Here is a 17,130-nt window from a genome sequence, read left to right as displayed (position 1 = left end):
CCTTGCAGAGAGAAATCAATACCTAAGTCATATCTGCTTTTGAGAAGGCTACAATTCACAGAAGAGCTGAGCAAAGCTGTATTTCCTCTTCTATCACTTTAATTAATTGTGCAAAGAACAAGGTCGAAGCAAATGTATTCCAAAGCACGCTGGAGTTGAAGGTGCCTTGCAGACCCACAGCTTTTAGTTTTCATTACAAAAAAGCAGATTTTTGCTTACTACTATTTTAAAGAAAAATAAACAAACAATAGGCTTAGACTGTGAGTTTTCTAAAAGGATTTTGTTTCCACACTTTACCTTTAGAACAGCCATAAGCCACTTGCACACCTCACTTTAATATCGTTTAAATGATCCAGTTTCACTTTTTTTCCAGAAAAAACCCCACTAGCACGTGGTGGCGGGAAGGGCTTTTGCAGGGTTACAGCAAGCTGAAGGGAAGCAAAAAGGCATACTGCCCTACAAACAAATAGCAAACAGCAATTATAAGGTGAAATGAGTATAATTAGCTCTTCAAAAATGCTGAATCCAGTGCTGGAAGTCCCAATGACTGGATTGGAGGTGGATCAAGCCAGCAACGCTCCGAAGAAATGAAGATGCAGCAGCAGTTAAGGTCTGTCAGAAAAGCAACAAGGGCCAAATCAAAGAGTCCTCACACGCATCCAAGCACGAATGTGGATGTACGTCACCGTCCTTCACGCTGCCAAGGATAAGCAGCGTGCAGAAAGGGCTCAAACCCAGCTTTAAGGCCCACAGCTCAGAAACGCTGACCTTGTCTGTGTAGCCCACAGATTTTCCTCCCTCTTCTTTACCAAAGCTTGCAAATAAAACCCATTGTTTGGAAGGGAAAATTTTCCAAAAGGAACAGAAAAAGCCTCTTCCCCACCCCTGGAGATCCACCGGTGCCATCCTGTGCGTGCACTCACATTACCTTACAGCCCTGCACACCAGGGTTTAAACCACTGTAACAATCCATTCCCTACTGATTTGGAGAGGGGCTAAAACCATACAAAGGCATCCTTTATCTTACAAATAGACCAAAACAAGGCAGAAACGAGCTCATTCTTAGGCTTATAAAACAAGCCTTTACAGATAATTATGTTTTATTACTCTTCATTTTATGAGGATTGTGTTATACAAAACGAATACCAGATGCCTATTTGTTGCATTTGGGAGGGGAGGAGGAGGAATCTCTGCCAGCACTGCTGTAAGCAGCCCTGCTTTTAATTAAACACAATAAATGCATAAAAATTAATACTGTTTGAAACCAGCAGGTAGGAAGCAAATGCATGAACTGTAGCTGCTGAAAGACCCTCTCCCCTCCGAGCTCCTGCTGCAAGAGCAGCCACTCATGAGCCAATTGCTCAGGGCTAGTGTCCTCGGAGCAAGGCTCCTTACACCATGTGTTGCCCTGAAATTAATATCAAACTTTGCAGATAAAAGCTTAAAAAAGGGGAGAGAGGTGGCAGGATTTGATGATACTTCTGTTAAAGAGATACACGCAGACTCAGCCAGGAAAACCTGGAATTAAGAGTCAAGTAGCTTGAAGATGGGGGAAGAGGGGAGAGAAGGCAAGGAGGTGTAAAGGGATTTCTGTCAACCTTAAAGGAAAGCAACGATCCAAAATGGGCTGGATCCTTCGACTGTTAACTTGCAAGACTCACATTACATGCTTCCAAATAGCCTGGCAGAGTGTGCAGGACCAGACGCCATGTCCGAGATGAGGAACACACATCTGAAACACAACTGCAGGGAGGCACACAAAGCACGCCCAATACAACAGCAAAAATGGGGCACAGTTCCTCAAAGACAGTAGAACGTAGCCAACTTTCCAGCAACGGCCAGATGTCAGCCGTCCACCCCCCAGAGGCACCACCAGGAAAGCTATTTCCCATTTTCAATGGTGGTTTCCTTTTTCATTTTAATTGCATTAAGATCCAATCATGGGGTGACAATAGATGCTTCTTACTCAAGGCCGATATCAGCCCTACATTGTAAATCCCATTTTCAACATCATGCCTGATAACGCTTTAATGTTCTGCAAAAGAGGCTGAAATTGTGTACGCAGGATCTCATTGCACTGGGGAGCCTTTTTCTAGAAAGATTTTTTTAAAAAGAGAGATTTTAAAGACATGGTGCAGCAGTAAACACAAGGTAAGTAGCAGTGGGATAGTTTCCATGCTTTGCTGTTCCTTTCCAGGTTTCCATCTGTTGTCGTTATCAAAATTGAGGACGTTTCTCCTCTGTTATCTTCCACCAGTGCATATCCTCAACCTACTTCCTAATGAAGTTTGTTTACAAATATTCATTAGATTCCATGCTTTATTAGCCCAGTCAGTTAATTATGAGACCACGGTACCACAAAATGCAATTATAGTAATCAGTGCATTGATTATTGTGAAACACAGTTACCCTGAGACTAAAGTTAAAGTAAGCAAGAACTATTGCTATAACCAGTTATCACACCAACAGGGCAACCTGGGATGACACCAACATCTCTAAATCCTTAGATCTCCAGTTTTACACCCAAAGACAACGATCTCACCATTAATTATTTTACTATGACCTGTGTCAGAAAGATTTTTTCATTAAAAATTGAAGAAGAGTAAAAAACCTTTTTTGCTAGAAAGGACTATTATTACAGGCCACCAGAAATAGCTAATAGCACAAAAGCTGAAAGCCTGTTTTCACTGCAGTTTCGACACACAAAGCCAAGAGACGCGTGTCCTAATGGCTCTGCAGTTTGTTTTGGCTCTCAGCAGCAGTCACCACAAGGGACCCCAGAAGGCTGGGGGGCAGTGGAGCAGAGTCCTGCGAAAGCTGGCGGGTGCGAAGTGCAATGAGTTTTTGACACCTTCAAAGCAAATGGTTAAGACAAGGACCAGGATCCCCTTGCACGAACATAGAGCAAAACTCCATCCAGACCATGGGGTGCTCGACCTCCGAGCTCTGCAGCAAACACAAAAAGCAGGGTTTGGGGAGAGGGCAACACAGGCAGAGGTGGCAGCTGAGAATATATCCAGCCCCATGGTTAGCTCCATGTCAGGAAACATGTTCAGAGAGTTCAGATATGAGTGGGGATTTGGGGCTTCCCCTCAGCTGAGGGCACCCGAAGCCCTCGCACTGGATGCAGAGCTGGGGGAGCAGCACCTGCGTGTGGGCTGCTGCCTGGCCAAGACAGGACACACCGGGTCTCTGCCCACGCGAGGCCCAGCCGGGGACAACCAGGCGCTGCTCAGATCTTCCAGTGCTCCTCACCCTACCTACAGCAACCCAGAAACGGCATTTACAGGCAGCCGGGGCAATAAGGTGCCGGGTTGTTCTCAGCTGAAGGTGAACAACCACCTCCCGCTACCAACAACTCGGGTACTTATTTCCTAACACACAATGTCTACAGAAGCCATCTTCCAAGGAACAAAGCTAAGAATTTATTACCGTTCTCTGCAATTAAATTTTGTGAAGGGAGTAGAAAAGCAATAGCATGTGTGTACATGTGAGCTCACAAATTAACCCCAGGACCTCTCTTTATGGCAGGGGGGTCATTTGCGATGAGATGCGAGAGCAGTAAGCGCCCATACCCACCAGCTTTGATGTGTCACCCACCTGCCTTCACCCAGCTCCGGCCTCTCACACACTTTGATTATCCGTGCTTTCCCCTCCACCGCTTCACTCGGTTGCTTTAATCCTGCCACAACAACGGCACCATGAAAAGAAAGGGGGAGAGAGAAGAGGGCCAGGAAGAGAAATAAAAAGAGAGAGAGAAAAGAGATTTGGGGTTGGGAAAGTCAACTTGATGGAGGAATCTGGAAAGATCTGATGAGCCATCAGCCAGAGATGAAAGTGCTAGAAATAAGGGATGTGTCATGTGTTCACTAAAATGGTGGCACGATTCTCATACGGAAAGCACATCTTTGACACCTGCTTGAAATCACTCCCATGAAAGAGCCACCCAGCAATCTAGGACTGCTAAATTTAGCACCAGTTTTATCTTTTGTCGAATATGCATAAAAGCTCCTCAAGACACATGTCCAATCCAAAATTTAAAAAAAACACATATTTTAAAATCTTGCTTAAACCGATCCACATGCCAGACCAATCATCAAGCTTGAGACGACACCAAGCAGAGAAGGGAAACCTAACACCAGCCTGAATTAAAACTTGGAGAACTCCAGCCAAAAAGTAGGTAGGAAAGGGAGGGAGAGCAGGTATGAAAATGTACGATCACCTGAAATATTTCCCCACCTTCAAAAAATGTTGCCTTGAAATCCCTACTTGCTTCAGTCGCCTGGCTGCTATCAGATTTTTTATTACCCTCACTTTTGAGAATTTCTCTGGCACTTAGTATGCAGGAGCGGTGCGCGGGAATAGATCCCACTGCCATAGATAATGCGGTTCTAAGGGAAACCCATCAATTGTTAATGGCCATGCAAATTGTTGAAACTAGAGAGTTATTCACAGTTATCTCGCTGTGATTTGGTAAGTGTCCATGCCTGATGTGATCACTCACTTGATATATTATTCCATTACAATTCAAGTAGCAGCCTTACCTTTTGGTTTTAGGGAAAAAAAAGCGTGAGAGAAAGTGGGAGGGTGAAGGGATGTTATTTGTTTTAAATTATTTTAAACAGTCATACATACCTTCTCGTGCGAAGGTTTTACAGTACAATAAATCCCTCCCTGAGACTACAGTCATGCCTTACGGAAACGTTTAAATCCCTTCGATCAGAAACTAAAGGAGTTTAGCTGCAATTTCAGACACTGATCTTGCAAAGCACCTTCTTGTGTTTCAACTGTACGCATGGTTCCCACATCCTTTGTGGCACTGGATCTTCCAACTGCAGGTTGCACCACTTTACATTTTCTGATCAGGGTTTTCTACTGCTTATGCTAAAATCTGCTGACATTTAATAAGCTATAGGCGTCTCCTCAAATCCATAATGCATTCACTCTCTTGCAGCACCAACTTACTGATCATTAATTTTCAGCTTTATTGCAGCTCCAACATACCAGATGCTATTTTTTTTTCTTGTCTGAGATTTATTACTTTGAGCAAAGTGTACTTTGGATTTTTATTTTGTTTGCTCGTTTTTAAACAGCCCTTAAGGGGGAAATGTTACTCTTCTTTGTGAAGTAATTCTGAAATCACAGTATAAAAAATAAATCCTATAATTATATTTCCCATTAGGATTACATAAATTATATTCAATTAAAAAAAAAACAACTGCTAGCACCCAGCACAATGGTTGGTGGCAAATCGAGGAGATGAAACATTTATGTGTTTATCTTCCTGAAGCAGCTGATTCAGTCTCTGAGCAGACACACCCCAACAAGCCTTCAGAGATACAAATTCAGACATTATAAACTAAGATTCATCCTTCCCTTCGGATAAAGGTTCTGATTTTTAGAAGCAGCCTCTGATTTTGTTCTTGCAGACTACAGCAAGTACAGTTTTGATAGGCTTTCTAGCAGTTACACACTGAACTACCCAACTGCATCACGAATTCCAGTATTGCCACAAAAATGTCTGCAATTATTCATGGGGCAAAAGACAGTATCAGAAGAAGCCAAGATCTTCTAGGAGAATTAAGAAAATCAGGATTCCTAACCAAACTCTGCCACGCTCGCCCTGCTCCGGCACTGCTGTTGGGGAGGTGATGCTCTCCATCGGCCCGACGGCTGCAGGGGTCACAATGCATACTGCACTTGTAGGAAATGATTTATACCGTGCTCCTTTTTACAGCCTCAGAGAACTAATTGTTAACAGGACAGGGTCCCCCACGTACACTTTGCAAACGTTACAGTATGCATTTTCCATTCAGGAACCGCTGCCAGTACTGCTACGCGCAGCCCGTCAGCATCGCGCTCTCAACTTTGTTTAGGAGCTGAAGAATGATTGATCTTATTGATTTGTGTCAACGGTCTGACATGGCCATATCGACCAGCAGTAATTTTGTGGGAGGAGCTGGAAGGAGAAGCGTAGATAGCATTTTCTGTAGCGTGCCATCGTGCTCAAAGAGAAAATGTCGTTAGAGACGCTGCTACAGCCAGACAGGACTGCACTGGGACTCGAACCGACACAAGTGAGCGATGAGATATTTCCCGTGACCGTGTTTACAGCAAATCCACTGCTAAACACACGACTGTATAATTATAATCTATTACAATTATGCAAAAAGTAACATTTCAGAAAGGCCTTCTCATTTCCCATTCTTAGCATTGAATACTATTGTTTTGCAGCCAACCAACTAAATTAGCCCTAATTCTCTTTCATTCACAAACACAAAGAGTATATTAGAGGGGAAAAAAGTGAACAAACAGGAAATTCACTTAGGAACCCGCAAATTATTTTGTTTTCATGTATTTCTGGACTAGGAACCATCATGTGGAAAAAAAGTCAACTTAAGGCAGAAGAGCTTTAGTGAATTTGCTAACTGCAGCGCGAAGCCCTCAGAGGAGTGATCCAAAATGGCAGTGCATCAGTGCCTGGAAAAGTGGTGGCCTTGGGTAGCATCGGAGGGAAGCAAGGAGAGTTAAAAGGCTCATATACCAAATGTCACCACGTCTCCTGACCTAGGACAAGTGCCAAAGCCCAAAAAAGCTTTTGTGGGGATTTCCCCCCCATACACACAAGGAAGAGCTGCTTGATGCTGATTTTGATGACTATCACCTTTTATCGGAAAGTCACAATTTAGACCTACACTTACTGGTGCTTCCTGCGAAGGGGACACAGGAAATGTTAATTAATAATATTTCAGTTTTACACAGCACTTTCTCTAAAACATTATAAAGCACTAAAGTAACCCCCAAAAATGCTTAGGGAAAGCAAAGCGTTCTTCCCCATTTTAAAGGCATATGGAAACATAACAACCAAGCCACTGTGACCAGGTGGCCCGCGGCAATCCTGGCCATCGCACTGCAGCCCCAAGACCACATGTGCTACAGGCAGGAGCTCCTGCAAGAGCCCTGCCAGTGCCACGCTTCACCCAGGGACTGCAGGAGCATGGAGAAGTCTGTCTCACTGGAATATGAAATGGGAGCCTGATTTAGCCAAAACAAACAGCCCAACTCTATCACCTTTCAGGGAGCACCCGCTTAGCACCCTGTCTGCATCCTTGCCGAGAAGGCAGCTCTACACCACCAGAAAACCTGAGGTTAAATCTCAGCGACAGGCTGTGGGAGAGGCAAGCAGGGAAAACACAATATATTTAAAGAAAACGGCATCTTCTCTCTCTTGTTGTTGAGGAGGCCTAACCCCCCTGACTGGCTTAAAGTTATGTTTTCTTATTCCAAGAAACGGTAACATTTTAGGAAGTCAGACTGCGTTTGGAAAGCGACCAGACTGGCGGCACTCACACCAGTTCTTTCCCAGCAAAGCAGTCGAGCACAGCATTTTGCTGAGATAGGGCCTTTATTTCTTAAAGCATTGGTTTCACATGAGAAAGGGGAAGTAATCTCCTCTTTTGTTCTCATTCGGAATTCATTCCTTAAACTACTTTCCCCACTGCCACTGCCACGTGCTGATCCCTCTGCCCCTGCAGCACCTCCCAGGTGCTGCAACACCAGGACAGGGACTGCTCTAAGCACACTCCTCAGTTTCTTCCAGTGCATGGGTGTCAATGGTTATAAAGGATAATTTGCTCCACAAGTGAAAGAAATAATGACTCCCACCACCCCTCTGGCCTGGATCTTTACTCCCCTCTGTGCGTGCCTGGTGTCGCAGCCCCTCCTGCCCCAGCGCCCTCCCTGCCCACTCGAGAGACATGGGGATGAGTTATTATCAGTGTTGCATAGCACTGCTCCCTCCAGTTGACTGAGGAGGCTCCTAAATTAAGGGCAAGACAGTGACGATGTATGCCCTGTTTCCTCCTGAAATTTGGAATAAAAAAAGAGCAACACAAAGCCTTACGTAAAAGCACAGCATAGCTCGATGAACAGAAGAGAAGGAAGAAATCTACTGCTCAGTGTAAACCATAAGAAGGTTTTGAAATGTATACATCCCAAAATACTCGTCAATGTGGAAGGCTGCAGAAGCTTAAATATAACCTGAAGTTATACTCACACATTCCCACATGCTGAACTAATCTCCATACAACATGGGACGGGAGTATATAACTTGCATCATCATCTTGATATAGCCAAGTCCTTGAGGAGTCACTCACCCCAGCAGTACGGAGCATGGCATCTAACTCCCTTTACCGGCCAGACAGTTATCTAAGTACCTACTGATTATTTTTCTCTGGTTAGCAAAACAGTTTGTTTACCTAAGACCACAAAACTCTGTGGATTTTCTGAAAGAAACCCTGCAGAGAGAAAGGGAAAACAATCACAGATAATACTCCAGAAATCATCAGATTACAGCACATTCTCTTGACTCACATCTGTTGAGTAAATAAGTGCTTCGTGCCAACCAGTTTCATTTACCTCCCTCTCCCGCAAGCGGCTGCTGGTTTCCTTCCCAGTGAGCTGTTCCAGGGCTGTATGTGGGGCAAAAGGATTATTTCCAGCAGAGTCAAACCACTAGCTTCTTCTGCTCAGGTTTGTCTTGAGCTGAAACTCCTCTCACTCAATCCCATCCTCCCAGGGAGATGCACCACTTCTGAGCCGCAAGGATGCAAAGAGGTCCACAGCTGAGAACACCCTCAACGCAGAGGGGAGCAACAGGCAGCAGCAAGCAAGCCCCCAGGAGAACCCCAAATTCCGCTGTCCTTCTCTCTTAGAAGCAGTTTCAGTGAAGCTCACCCTAGGCTGTTATAAAAAGTCCTGCACACGTCACAGTTTGCCCTGTGAAACACCCAGCCGGGGAGGGCGAGAAGGTGGGGACACCATGGGATGCTAAGCAGCACCTTCTTGCCGAGGGCGCCTTGCTGGGGGCACAGCAGGGCTTCATCTTGCCCAAACGGGTAGGTGGAAACATTACTTTTAGCTCTGTTCCGATCTGGGTTCAACAAACCCTTCAAACTACCCATTTCAGGATAAATTCTGCTTAAAATTAAAATGAAGACTCAGATCATTTTTTGGTTTGAGTTCTGTTCTATCGCCAAGCGTCTCTTCAGTGATAATTATTTATCAATAAATTATCCTAGAACAATTTTCCGAGGCAGGAAAAAAGCAAGCAGAGCCCCTCCAGCCGTGAAAGCCACGTTCACCTACGTTTCCGCATACAGAAAACGCCTGCTCTGGACCAGATCAGCCATGTACTGTAATGCTTTGTCACCACAGAGCCTCGTATGAGGTGCTTCACAGAAAGATGTAGAAAAGCCCAGGGCAAGCAATTATAATAATAACTCACCCCACAAGAAAACTTAATTACTTGAGGTTAGGAGGGCGCCTGGTTGAAGGCCCACGGGCAGGGCGGGCTCCTCTGCCGGTGCCTGACCCTACACACCCGGCCACACACGCTGTGGCGCTCGGCACCGCTCGCATGGCGAAACACGCTCGTGCACACGCATCCACCCTCTTCCACCCCTTTTCCGAGAGGGAAGAGCCTGGTGCAAACGCCCAGGCTGAGGACTGCACTGCTGGCCACGAGTGCAGGGATGCTGCTGTCGCCCCCACTCCCAGCTCCTGCCAGGGCATCAGCCCGGAGCCTCACAGGTGGAAGCTCCTACCCTCCCAGGGCACTACTTGCATTAAATCATTATTTAAAAGGCACATAAGGACACTTTGTAATACATAGAGAGAGCGGGAGGAAAGACACGACAGAGCAAATCCCGTATTTCTCAGATGTACGTTAAAGCTTTGTTATTTACCTGCTTACTGCACGCACTGCAAACCAGGCAAATTTCCAGTTTCTTGAAAATTGATATTAAAATAAAAAAAGCAGTCTGGTGGGGATAGGTCTCTGCAGGAGCCAAGATACTCTGGGAAAATGCCCAAGCTCTCTCAGTAGTTCTTGAGTTTCATCCAAGCTCCTAAAGCAGCCTGGTGATATACAAGATGCACGGACTGGTTCCCATCTCAGTTCAGATGTCACGGACAACAGCCATCCCGAACCTGGGTGATTTCTCAGCCCTGTCCTAAATAGCTGCAAAGGAGCTGACTTCTGAAGGCTTTCATATAATTCTGAAAATAATCCAGTAAGTGATTAAGTGTGGCATTTATATGTATTTTATTGTATTTTTATTGCATTTATATTGTATTTTAATACAATACACTGAAGCTCAGTATGTTGAAAATACAAGAATTTCACCTCTGTTCGAAACATGCATATACACGCGTACGCAGGGTCTAGATTGTCATCACATGTTGGATGGGCATGCCCAAGCCTTACTGCACATTTTCATGCCAGTCTTGTGAGTGGCAAAGTCATCCCTAGCATCTAATTCTACCACTTCTTTTTTTTATATGCGTATTTTATTCCGTGTGGGAAGGAAGCGAAACTAAAAGTTGCTTTTCTTCCCATTCTGTGCTTATTGCACAAGCGTAACCTTTGCTCAGGACAGCATTTTCACGGGTAGGAGGTTCAGCCGTGATTGACGCACGTTCCAGCAGTAGAGTGCACACCAGGTAAACTTTCTGGGTACAGGTTCAGCTGGATATTTTCATCTGTAAAAGCACACACACAGCCCTGCTCAGTGCTGTCCTGTGCCCTGCAGAGATGTCTCACAGGCATAGGCACGCCGTGTGCTGCTGCTCTCTCCCTCTTCTGCCAGTGCCCGGCAGCCCCAGGTAGACCTGCGCACAGCTCCTTCCCCGGGCTCCTCCTCAGCCGCATGCCTCCAGCCTCCTCTCGCAGAACTAGTCCCACCTCGTGAGGTCCTGTGTGTTTTGCCCACCCTTCTCAGTTCAGTCATGATCACGCAGGCTTTTTGAGCACTGACTAGGCGAAAAACTTGTCTATTAAAGAACACCTTGCCACACTAGCTGTCCTCCACCGTAAGTTCATATTTCTCCAAAAATACATTTTTTGCTCACTTCCCCATCTCTATCCTACTCCCTTCAACCCTGCTCATTATATTTTCTCCTTTGTTTCATTACCATCATTAACTTCAGCTATCCTGCACAGATATGAGCAAAAAGCCTCCTTGAATGAGCTTCTGATGAGACTTTATGTTTTTGGATACTATTGCTGCTACTCTCCCCATCTTCCAAGGGCAGGGTTGTTGCAGATCAAGGGATACACCACAGACAACACTATTTACTTTCCTAGAAAGATACCCATTTTGGTGCAAATCTCTTCTCTGCATCTGGCTTTACTAGAACATCGCATTCCTCCATTTCTTTCGGTATCCATACTCATTTATACTACCTTCCAAAAAGTAATTATTTGGAACCAGTTGAGCCTGTACATGAATCCTGCCTTTGTTTAAAGCACATTGTACATATGTATATATTTAGAATGTCATTAAATATTTAAGAGGCTGTCTTCAAACTTCAGCAGCAGCACTGTTTATTCGCTTAACCCTTTGTGAAATGGCAAGCTTGACTCCAAAATCCTACCGCGGAGGAATTCAGAAAGCCCAGCTGCCCTGGCACTGGGTGCCACAAGCCAACCTTGACAGAGTCAAGGGCACCGTAAAGAAACCAGAGTTTACCTTTGTTTTCCTTTATATCCTGTTTGCTAGTCGTCTAACCATGATAATGCAATTCATTTTAGTCTGCATCAGCTTTATCTGTTGAGATGCGTAACTGGGACACAAATCTTTCAATACAATTCAGGGAGACGGAGTCAAATACGCACATGCCCACCCCTCCTTCCCCCAAATGAAATAAGACACTCTATGCATTTTTCATAGGTCAAGAAGTCACCTTTCTTGGCTTTTTCAATCTCCTGGAGAGGAAACAATGCATCCTGCAGACAGCTGGACCTTTTTCAAACCCAACACCAAATGTTGCGCCATAGATGAAACCCCATCTCAACTAACTTGCAACCTGCACTGGCACCAAGCGTAACACAACATAACCCTACCATCCTGTTAACATGAGATCATCATGTTTTAAAATCTGGTCACCTAATTTACCCGGCTTGGCAAGGCCTCTACCTAGAGCCAATCATTCATATTTCACCCTGGCAAGGACCAGTATCTCAGGGCCAGCTCTCCATGGCCAGGGCACCCACGCTCCTGTCCTTCACGTGAAGTGGAACAGTGTAATCGTCACAGCAGAGGATGGGAAAACCGGCACAGAAGAGCGCGATACGCGACTTTCCCCACTCTGTGTGGATACACCTATCTATGTTATCTGGGAGAACACATTTTTCTTCTTTTTGATTAAAACCTTGAGGACCCATTGCCAAAGCCAAGCCCAAAAAGCCCCACGAGAGCAGCCCTGCATGCAGTTTTCAAGGCCCGGCTGTATTTAGAGACATTTCTTTGGCAACCACTACAGTCTCATTCATGATCGGACGCTGCTTTCAGTGGGGCGAATAGCAGCATCCCTCCTTACAGCTTTCACACCTGGGTTATACATCCGCACAGGAGCATTTCAATCGGCTGACCGCCGTTACGCTGCCCCAGGGATGTGACCTTGACAGATTTTATAAAGGGAGAGGAGTGCCAGGCGTGATGTGTATTTGCAGGGGACAGACAGAGCAGGCAGGCCAGCGGTGGGCGCAGGGCTGGGAGATCAGCAGATGGCATCCTTTGCTGGGAATCGGCACCGAAGCAGGAGCGCAGAGGGGCAGCAGCACGCTCTGGCAGGTGCGCTCGCTCAGATAAGATGCCGGGTTCAAGAGCTTCAGCATTTGCAGGCGTTCGCCAGAGCGAGCTCGTTCATCTCAGTGACCTGACCACAGATTCAGCCTGCCTCAATTCTTGGAGTAAACTTTTTTTCTTGTAATCATCTTTTTTTTACTTCCTGTCTTCAACAGCAGCGTTGTGACAAAATGTTGAAGTCCCCATACACGACCCCAGATACAGCCGCATTTTAGCAGCAAGTATGTTTTTTGTACGAATAGCACAGCATATCACTTAGGTTAATGCTTCCGTATCCCCTGAGGGTTGTTATGTACACTCCTCCCTACAAAATAAGCGCCAAATGCACTCTAGGAGGGGCAGAACTTATGGGGAGAGGTTTATGTTTTATTAGACCAAATAGCCTAGCTGTAAAAAACCTGAGTATGGCCCGACTCACGTCAAACCTCAGGCGGGTATTTGTTTTGATGACAACTCGACAGCACACATGCTGTAGAACACAGCAAATAACCAGGACTTTTCTTCTCTGTAAAGTAAGCTCCAATTGCTGAGATCTATGCCAAAAACCAGCACAGCCTGTGAGGCTACAGTTGTCAGGTCTCCCTTCTTCCCCTCCAAAAAATATTCCCCAAAGGAGACCACAAGCCAAAGGGACTCCCAGGTCACAAATAACCTGAGCTTAGCCTGGTATCTCTACCGATCACTTGGTACTACCGCTGTATTGCTTCCACATGTGCATCGTTTCACCACTCGCCCATCAGTTTTCCGAAAGTGAACAGGATTAAAAGTCTACCAAGTATCTACACTGCTGTCTTCGCCCCCTCTGCGGCGGATTTACAGCAACCGGAGGGCGAGCAGAGTTCGCCCAGGCACACGCAGGCTTCCTGGCGTCATGGTGCTGACCTTCCCGGTCTCTCCCAACTCCCTGTGGCTAGTTTCAGTGGAGAAACAGGCAGCCAGTTGGAAATTTTGATCAGCATTAACGCCACCGTAGTTTCTTCCCGACTGCTCTCCGGAGTATTTTTCCACCCACGTTCCTCTATGCATCGCAAACCCCTCCAGCCGTTGGCAGCTCTCCGTGCAGCTCCACTGCACGCTACTAACCCAGTGCTATACGGCTGGTCTGTTTTAATTCAGCTGCTGACTCCTACTACACAAGAAACATTCTCATGCAAAAAACCCTTCATATATAGACCCCTACTCTGCAGCAAACATAGCGGTGGTCGGCATTTAAATGAACTAATCAGTCGCAAATGGCTTAGTCAGCATCGCAGTCCTGGAGGTAATTCCCAGGAAGCGATTTTCCCGGCAGCTCTGTATACAAACATGAAAAGCAGACTGGAAGACAGGGGCAGCACCACAGCGACACAAAATTTGCCTACATAGTGACATTACCAACAAATAAAAATAAAAATCGTGGAAAAAGGCAAGAAACCAAGCATTCACAGAAAAAAACACGCTGTGCTCAGGCTGCTGGTGTATCCTCTCATGTAAAAATCAGAAACTCAGTCACAGGACATGAACGCAGTCAGTGTTTCTTTTTCCTGCTTTCTTTACTGATGCTGTACCAGTGTGAACTGAGAGGAAAAAGACGGCAAGGCAAGTTACTGCCTCGTCTGTGGAGATACACAGACACCGGGCAGTGCTTTTTGAAGAGAGCATCCCAGCCATCACCCTCAGCAACTAACCCACCGCGGGAGCCAGGCTCACACGGGCACCGAAGAGGGCTGAGGACTCACACAAACTTTGTCTCGGGGCAGGGAAGGCACACGGCATCTACCCTAAAAAACACCGGGGGGACAAAGGCCAGTGCCAATTGCCAGAGCATCCTCCAGCAGCACCTTCGCTGCTGGCCGCGTTCGCGAAACCAAAGGGCTGCAGATGCTGGTCATCAGTCCCCGGGGTGAGCACTGCCACGGCTGCGGGATGCCTCCCCGCCGGGTCGCCCGGCCAAGGCAGCACCCAGCCAGCCGGCAGCCTTGGGAGGGACAGGACGAGCAACGGACCCACCCGAAGGAGAGATCACGACCTTCCTCTGGCCGCTGCCAGCACCTTGGCACACATCTGCTCACATCTGCCGGAGTCGGGCACGCCGGCATGCCCCTGGGGACGCAGGCACGGGGAAGGGGGCCGCTCACTTACTTTTCGTATTCGGCGTTGTCTCGATCGCAGCGCGAATCCTTGTGCTTTTGCCAGTCTTTGCCATGCTTGCAGGTGGTCAGGAGGACAACATCCTCTCCGTTATGGACGTGATATAAGGCATTCCTGGTGTCTGACCCTATCCCTGTCAGGTACCTTTTCCCCTTGAATACCAACATGTACTTCCTGAGAGGAGGGATGGTGTTAAACCTCAAAAATCCCTTCTCCCCTCCTGTCCTAGGATGATCCTTAGAAAACAGTGGGATAGAAACGTCAAAGTTGGGTCTGAAGTTTTCAGTACTGATGCTGGCTTTGGCCAGCATGGCCTGGCCGATGTCGAACCCCACATCCTCAGTGTAGTCAGGCCAGGTGCCGGAGTATAAATTAAAAATCAGGTGGTTTCTGCCATTGTTCCACAGGTGGAGGCTCTGCACCTTGGAGCGGAGGTTGTGCACATACTGGGGGGAGAGCTGGTCCCGGTCCAGCGTGTCCAGGCTGAGGACGAAGAGGCAGGCCTGCCCGGGGTCCGAGGTGTAGAAGCGGGAGCCCTCGATGGCGGCCAGGACGTTCTGGTAGCTCTCGGCGATCTTCTCCCCCTTCTGCTGCGGGTACACGTAGACCTTGAAGCCGTTTTTCCGGCACTGGGCGAAGTCGAAGCAGGACTCCATGCGGCAGCGGCGCCCGCGGTAGAGGCCGGCGCTGGCGTCCCGCCGCTGCCGGGGGGAGACGCGCCCCCCGCCGCCCTCGGGGCCCGGCCGCTCGTCGGGCGCGAAGGGCCGCAGGGCGTCGGGGAAGCGGGGCCAGGGCCGCTCGGCGCCGGGGCGCGGGGGGGGGCCATGCCGGCTACCGGGCGGCGGGTGCCGGGCCGCCCGCAGCCGCACGCCTCCCAGGTAGAGCAGCAGGGCGAGACAGGTGCCGGCGGAGAGCAGCGTCAGGTAGCGTTTTTTGGCCTGCATGTGTCCGGCGGGGGTCCGGGGGGCTGCGGAGGAAGGCGGGGGCGGCCCGAGCTCGCCGGGCGCCGCTCTCAGCTCCGCTCCGCCATCTTCCCGCCGGCGAGCGCTTCAAACTCTCTTCGCCCACCTCCGCTCGGCGCCGTTCCCCAAGCCGCCGGCCGGGGCCGTGCATGTGGGCGACCGCCGCAACTTTCTCCCCGCCGGTCTCTCAGGGGCGGCGGGCGGCGGGCCGGCGGCGGCCCGGCGGGGCGCCCCGCATGCACTCAGGGGCCGGCCCCCCGCGCGGGGCGGGCACCGGGGCAGCCCCGCTCCCGCCTTCCCGCCGCTGCCTGCCCTCTCCTCCGCCACGCTCCCGCCCGCCCCTCCCCGCGCCGCCAGCCCCGCCCGGCCCGGCCCAGCCCAGCCCGGCCCCGCCGGCTCACAGCCCGCGGCCGCCGCGCCGCAGCCTAACGAAGCCCTGCATCGCCCGGCGCCCCCACCCGGCCCCGGCGCCGCTCGCTGCTCGCCGCGCTCCCGCTGAATGGACCCCGGGACGGAGCGGCGGCGGCGGCGAGGACCCTCCTCCCTCTCCTCCTCCTCCTGCCTCTCCTCGCCCCTCCCTCCTTCCCCGCCTCCTCCGGGCCGCGGCAGCAGCGGGCGGCGAGCGGCCCAACCCCGCGCCCTGCCCTGCCCGCCGTGCCCTGCCCGCCCGCGGGCTGCGACCCCCGCCTCACCCGGGCCCCCGCGCACCGCCCCCACCCCGGCACCGCCGCGCTGACCTCATCCAGCCACGCAGCCCCGCGCCCCCATTGGCGGGGCGTCACGTCCGGGGGGGCGGGGCTTCCGCTGCACCCATTCATAACCTGGCGGGCGGGGGGCGCCGCTGCCGCCGCCGGCGGGACGGGCGCGGGTGGGGGCTGGCACCGGCGGGGGTCCTGCCCGGAGGTACCGGTACTAGCGGTGCTGGCCGGGACCTAGTGGGGCCCGGCCCAGCGCACGAGGGGCTGATGCCCCCGGCACGCCCCGGTCCGCCCCGCTGCCCCCGCCCGGTGCAGCCTTCAGTCCCCGGTGCACCCTGCACCCCTCGGCCGGGGGCAGCCCGGTTCGGCCCGGCCCGGCTTTGTGACGCCGCCGCCGCTGGCCCCTGCCGAGTGCGGCGCCGCCGTGCTGGAGCCGCCCCGGAGTGCGGCTGGGCTGGAAGAGTGCCGGGGGGGAACAGACCCGTCTCGCCGGCGGGGAAGGCAGGAGAGAGGAGCGGCCGTGGCTCTGCTGCCTGCACTGGGTCAGCCGCCGGCCCTGGGGTTGCTGTTAAATCTGGGGGCACGCAGTGTCCCCACGACCGCCAGCTCTGGGGGTGCGATGTGGTTGGCATCCCTCGGGAGCAGGCCCTTGAGGCTGGCAGACACCGAAAAAATGCAGCTCGGACGAGT

General features: G+C 50.0%; 1 protein-coding gene across 1 annotated transcript in view; it reads right to left on the bottom strand.

The window, feature by feature from the left end:
- The window catches only part of EXT1 (exostosin glycosyltransferase 1), a 194,908-nt gene extending 178,942 nt beyond the window's left edge, over nucleotides 1-15,966 (bottom strand). The window contains exon 1 of the mRNA XM_068395984.1: nucleotides 14,772-15,966. Coding sequence (XP_068252085.1) covers nucleotides 14,772-15,724 — 953 coding nt within the window. The 5' untranslated portion in view covers nucleotides 15,725-15,966. The remainder of the gene's footprint in view (nucleotides 1-14,771) is intronic.
- Nucleotides 15,967-17,130: the final 1,164 nt, after the last annotated feature.

This window comes from Nyctibius grandis, chromosome 3, assembly GCF_013368605.1.
Source record: "Nyctibius grandis isolate bNycGra1 chromosome 3, bNycGra1.pri, whole genome shotgun sequence".
Lineage (NCBI taxonomy): Eukaryota > Metazoa > Chordata > Aves > Nyctibiiformes > Nyctibiidae > Nyctibius > Nyctibius grandis.
The sequence above is the reverse complement of the archived record's forward strand: the minus strand, read 5'-3'. Positions and strand labels throughout refer to the sequence as shown.